The sequence below is a fragment of the Wolffia australiana genome, chromosome 2 (assembly GCF_029677425.1).
Source record: "Wolffia australiana isolate 7733 chromosome 2, ASM2967742v1".
NCBI classification, from domain to species: domain Eukaryota; kingdom Viridiplantae; phylum Streptophyta; class Magnoliopsida; order Alismatales; family Araceae; genus Wolffia; species Wolffia australiana.
The window spans coordinates 10,220,363-10,226,362 of NC_135836.1; the positions used below are offsets into that span (position 1 = coordinate 10,220,363).

General features: G+C 51.7%; 1 protein-coding gene across 1 annotated transcript; it reads left to right on the plus strand.

Annotated features, from left to right (window-relative positions):
* Positions 1-1,559: 1,559 nt before the first annotated feature.
* On the plus strand, positions 1,560-3,939 carry LOC144716156 (pentatricopeptide repeat-containing protein At2g33680-like). The gene is made up of 4 exons (XM_078591229.1): positions 1,560-1,739; positions 1,792-2,100; positions 2,439-2,644; positions 3,699-3,939. The coding sequence occupies exons 1-4, from the start codon at positions 1,560-1,562 to the stop codon at positions 3,937-3,939; spliced, it is 936 nt and encodes a 311-aa protein (XP_078447355.1).
* The last annotated feature ends 2,061 nt before the right edge of the window (positions 3,940-6,000 follow it).

Sequence of the window (6,000 nt, forward strand, 5' to 3'; positions counted from 1 at the left end):
GGCCGTCCTTGGGCGGCCTTGGCAGGGCTGCCTAGGGCGACCTGGGGGCGTCCGTGGGCGGCCTTGGCGGGGCTGCCTAGGGTGGCCTAGGGCTGCCCCGTTGGGCGGCCTTGGCGGCTACTAAAATTCAGGATTCTATGAATTAACGCAGCTGACACTCCTTCAAACCAACGAGTTCAACTAAATTCTTTAAAAAAAAACGAGTTCTACTAAAATTCAGTTTTACTTCTGAAAATGGCAATCTTAACTAACATTGGCCTTACTATGAAAAATGAAGTGTTCGCATACACCATAAATTTGGCAGCCTTATTTTATGAAAAATGAAACGACTTGTTTTCTTAAAATACGACCACAGTAGATTATTAATCAAATTTATGGTGATGTGGACCTTGTGGTACACGAACACTTCGTTCTTTAACTAATACTGGCGGTATAGTCCTTTATCACAGTCAATCCGACGAAGTTCTTCTCATTCTTGTCGCCTTTGAACGTTCTCACCGGCGCAAGAATGGGGTAACCCACACCCTTGTAATCATTTCCATCATCAGTGAATTACAGAAAAAAGGATTGTCAGCTTCTGATGTAAAGCGATTACATTGGTGAAAGAAAAAAACCAGATAAAGTTTGCCACCCAGCAGTTGTCTTTCACATCCCGCAGCCGCTGAGGCAAATGCAGAGTGCAGCGCTGTCGAGAGAAGTGTGCAGCGCCGTCGAGAGAAGGCAATTTAGAGAGGCACTCACCCTGTACACCGCGCTCCACCGGCGCTTCTTCCCCGCCGGCGGCGCTCCCTTCACCGCCACCGCCACCGTCAAAGCCTGCGCTTGCCTCCCCCACCCGCGCGTCGGCGCCTCCAAGCTCGGCCTCGCCCCCGCCGACCCTCATCTCCGGATAGCGCTTGTGGACCTCTACGCATGCAACGGCACACCCGCCGCGGCTCGCAAGCTCCTACAGCAAAGCCCTCCCTGCCAAACCACGGTATCCCACAACGCGCTCCTCTCCGGGCTGCTCAGATCCGGCGATCTGCGCTCTACCCGCCGCCTGTTCGATGAAATGCCTCATAGAGACGCCGTCTCCTGGAACACGATGATCTCGTCATGCGCTAAGTTAGGTGACTTGCCCGGCGCCGCATCTCTGCTTGAGATGATGCCTGCTGCTGACAGAAACGCAGATATAGTTCAAGGACCCAGACGGCACGATTGTTTCGTCCTGGGATGAAAAAATTGTCCTGTCCAAGGATATGGACGAAATTATGGACGGAAATTCATCCCAGGAACCACCGTAGGGGAAGGTTTTCGTCCGGGGAACCACCATACTGGACAGTTTTTGTCCCGTGGGACGAAAAAACCATATGTCCGAAGGTCTCAGACGATGGACGGATGAATCTGGATGAATAATCGCCAGATTCACATCCGATGGTTGAGATGTAGCCACGTGGCTTCGCTATGACAATTTGCATTCTCTCGCCTCCTTATTTCCCTAAAAAACTATGAAATATAAATATATAGAAATTAAACCCGGCTAGCATTCTTCTTCCATCCAGCGGCAGCGCTCCGCCGCGATGTCCGACGTTCTCCGGCAAAGGCGGTGCTGCAGGCTGCCCCCCGACCGCTACCTTCTCGGCTCGGCCCTCCGCCACTACGCCGACCAGCTTCTCCTCTGCGGCGGGCAGCAGCTCCTCGCCCTTGCCTTCAAATCTTGCTTCGCCGCCTGCTCCTTCGTCGTCGCCAGCCTCGTCGACGTCTTCTCCAAGTGCAGCCCTGCGCCTCTTCCACTCCCTCCCTCCTCCTCAGCACACCTCCAACTCCGTCCTTTGGAATTTAATGGTGGTCGGGCTCATCCGCAACGGCGACCCCCCCGCCGCACTCCGCCTCTTCCTCCACATGCGCTCTGCCGGCATTCTTCCCAACCGCTTCTCCTTTCCCGCTGTGCTCGCCCCCGCCGCCGCCTCCTCCCCCGCCGTTGTTCTTCAGCTCCACGCCTCCCTCCTCTGCTCTGGCCATGGCGGCAACCTCTTCATCCGAAGCTCCCTCGTTGACATCTACGCCAAGCATGGAGATCTCCCCTTCGCTGAGCTCACCCTGTGTGAGGGCGGCGGCCCCGTTGTTTGGAACTCTATATAAAATGGGTTTTTTTCATCCCAGACGAGGGACGGGACAGTTTTTTTTCCCAAATGGGACAAAAACTCATCCCCGGAGGACTGGACGGGACAGTTTTCTTACCGTTAGACAAAAATCCGTCCCCTCCTTCATCCCTGCACTGAATCCGAACAAAAGTTTGTCAATCGTCCATGTTCGGGATGATCCAGAACTATAATCATAGAATCCTGAAATGCCTTGATCAGAGGCTATGCTGCCCGTGGCTAGCTTTACCTGGCTCAGCACGTGTTTGATGAAATGCCTTACTAAAGCTTTGTCTCGTATGTGGCCTTGATCGGCAGAATGGGCATGCCTCGGAGGCACTCTGGCTGTTCCTACGGATGCTGAAGACCTATGTAGTGGGAGAGGTCTTGGCTGATGGGAAGACATTGTTGAGTGTGGTGTCAGCCTGTGTGCAGCTCGGGGAGGCACGGCTCGGGCAGTGGACAGAGGCGCACATCGGCGTAGCCGAGATCCCCTTGGATGATCTTCTTCGAACCGCGTTGGGGTACCGTGCGTCAAGTAGGGAATGTCCTTCTGATATCCGGTAGCGGTTATCAGACAAATTTCATCTGGCAGGTGTAAACAGATATCGACGACAGACATTGAATGGGTAGGGGTGAGGTGGATATTGGATACCGGATATTGAATATCGATATTAGGATATCAGAACCGGTGTTCGGATATCGATAGTCGATATCAACAGAAAAAATCAGTATTGATCATCATTTTAGATGATTTATATTAACAACGCCATGTGGTTTTGATATATATCCTAACTTTTTAAATTTATCAATTGAAAATTTCTGTTTACTTCCGACTCCTATTGTCCCACATGGAAGAAAACAGAAATTTTCAACTATATATATTAAAAGAGGTAGGATACAGATTAAATGATTTAATAATATATTTAATAAAAAATTATTATATTATTACTTCGTTGCTTAATATGTAAAACTCAATGTTTTTGTTTCCTTCAATATCGGATAATAGGATTCAGAGTTTAATGTTAAAATGTAAATCCTGTTATCCCATTTGGAAGAAAACAAAAAGTTTGAGATGTATATATTAAACGAGCTATAAAATATCTTAGAAAGCTATCTGCTTACGTGCTGGCCCATATATTTCCTCTCCAAACCGTCGCACGATGATGACTCCAACAATTTAATCATGTTTTTACAACCATTCTATGTTGGATATCGAAATCCGATATCTAACTCCAATATCTGATATCATCATCCTCCTCGAGAGACAGAGGCGGATGATGAAATCGAGATGGATATTGATATTGGATACCAGTACTGTAGCAACTGATATCTGATATCGTTATTCGGTATCAGGATATTGAGAAAAATGGATACCAAAAATTTGATTCCTGATATCTAGTGCATCATCTGTCCCGAAATCGTAATTCGATGTCGGTATCCAGACGGGCGATCCCTAGCGCCAAGTGTGGAGACGTGGATGGGTGATCCCTAGCGCCAAGTGTGGAGACATGGACGGGAGGGATGTAGTCTCCAACAATGCCATGATCCTGGCCTGTGGGAGCAATGGGTGGCTAGCGGCTGCGCTGGGTTGTTTGAAGAGATGGTGGCAGTGGAGGGAATTCTCCCCAACGGAATGACCTTCATGGGGTTGCTGGTGGTGTATGCGCATGCAGGGCAGGCGGTGGAGGTGTGCCGGTGCTTCGCCGCCATGGCGGCGCAGCACGAGATCCAGCCTGGTTCAGAGCATTGGGGAGCGCTGGTGGACCTGCTGGGCAGGGTAGGGAGAGTGGAGGAAGCACACCAGGTGGTGAAGTAGGCAGCGATGCACAGCGGCGCGTGGGTGCCGCTGCTAGTGGCTTGCCGCTTGTATGGGAGGCTAGAACTTGGGGGAGGCCACGGCTCAGCGCTATGCCAAGCTCGAGCCAGGCTCGAGCACCCACCTTGTCACCCTCGCCGGAATCTAGCTGAGACTGTCAGATGGGATGATGTTGGGGCACTCTGGGCAACCATGCAGGCTGGTGGTGTGCCCAAAATACAGACCTAAAGCTGGGCTCACTCTGCTTGACTGGAGGAGGCCATGTTATGTTTCTGCTACTAGGCTCACCCAGCATGGTGTTCCACGTGGCAGTGTTTCGCGTTAGCAGCATCCCCTTGAGCAGTTCGGTTGCGCTTACGTCCGCGGCCCTCGCTTACTCGCTGATCAAGGCCACTTACTAGACAAAGTTTTCGCTAAGGCATTTCTTCGAACATCTACTGAGCCAGCTGCGAAACGCCGCAGCAGCATAGCCACTGATAAAAGCGTTTCTATGTTTCTGGATAACAGTCAGCATAATTCAATAAAAAACAATTGAACATCCAAATATAAATGTGTTGTTTTAGATTTTTACTCACTTTCTGTCATTAGAGCATCCATCTTCCAATTCTAATGCGTAACGGCTCCAGTGACAATTAGAGAGGCCAGATAGCCGTTGTTTTGACAGCGTAAGAGGAACGGTTAAATGCGCCAGCTGGCGGGCCCCACTCCGAGTGCTAATGTATTTATTTCGGAGATACCTCGTACGACTCGCCCGGACTTTGTTTGTTCTTCCTTCTTCCCGTTTTGTTACACGCTATGGTCGCGAGCTCTGAGAAGAGGGCGGCGATAGCGGCGCCTGCAATTCGTACTTTCTATCAGCACCGGCTCTGGTACCTGTTTCTCGTGGCGCAGATGCTTCTTTCGCTTGTCGGTGAGGATTTTTGCGGACGATTGCGAGCTTGTCGATCCCAAACAGAAGAGGCCGATTTGGGGTTTTAATTGTGTTTGGCGAGCGATCGCCGATAGATTTCGAGGCAAGAATTACTGATTTAGATTTGTAATGGTGTGCTTTTCTTTGTTTGATTTGATGAAGGCGCTGCTGCACTGGGAGGCATCATCGAGTGAACAATGGCAGAGTGGGGGACGATCTGCTTTATTCGGAGAAGGTGGCGCAACTACTGGTAGAGCAACTACTGGTAGCGCAGGGAGTTTCTCAGGTCCACTGAGCTCTACGCTGCCGATGTGGAATTGAAGATCAACCGAGCTCTGACACACGACTCCGTCAGGATCTCCTCTCTGAAGGCTCTTCCTGGTGTACAAAGCTCGCATCCTCCCTCGGCCGGAGCATTTAAGCCAGAGCTTACGGCCTCCCTGGTTGCTCCTATGCGCTTTCTGTCTGTCTCTCTCTGTCCCTCAGTATCTCTCTCTTTTTCTCTGTCTCTCTCTCTCTCGTTCTGTTTCTGTCGCTCTCTCTCTCTCCCTCTTTCTCTCTCTTTCTCTTTGGCAATCTCTCTCTCTCTCTCCCTCTCTCTCCCTCTGTCTCTGCCTCTTCTCTCCCTCTTTCTCTCTCTTTCTCTTTGGCAATCTCTCTCTCTCTCTCCCTCTCTCTTTCTCTCTGTCAATCTCTCTCTCTCCCCCTCTCTCCCTCTCTCTCTCTCTTTCTCTCTGGGGGAGAGGGGAAGAAGGGGAGAGGGGGAGGGGGGAAGAAGGGGAGAGGGGGAGGGGGGGAGAAGGGGCTGAAGGGGGAGAAGGGTAGAAAGGGAGAGGGGAGAAGGGGGAGGGGGAGCGGGGAGGGGGAGAGAGGGGAGAGGGGGGAGAGGGGGAGAAGGGGAGAGGGGGAGAAGGGGAGAGGGGAGAGTGGGAGAAGGAGAGAGGGGAGAAGGGGACGGGGAAGGGGGAGGGGAGAGTGGGAGAGGGGAGAGAAGGAAGAGGGGAGAGGAAAGAAGGGAAGAGAGGAAGAGGGGGGAAGGGGGATAGGTGGAGAAGGGTAGAGAGAGGGGGGGAGAGGGGGAGAGAAGGGGAGGGGGGGAGAGGGGGAGAGGGGGGGAAGAGGAGAAGGGGGGGGGGGGAGAGGGGAGAGGG

Bases quoted from the DNA above. Each gene is read 5' to 3' on its own strand.
- LOC144716156 (XM_078591229.1), top strand. From the start codon at position 1,560: ATGTCCGACGTTCTCCGGCAAAGGCGGTGCTGCAGGCTGCCCCCCGAC. The intron at 1,740-1,791 runs GTCTTCTCCAAG...CCTCCTCCTCAG, and splicing joins TCGTCGCCAGCCTCGTCGAC to CACACCTCCAACTCCGTCCT. The intron at 2,101-2,438 runs GTTGTTTGGAAC...CTTGATCGGCAG, and splicing joins TGTGTGAGGGCGGCGGCCCC to AATGGGCATGCCTCGGAGGC.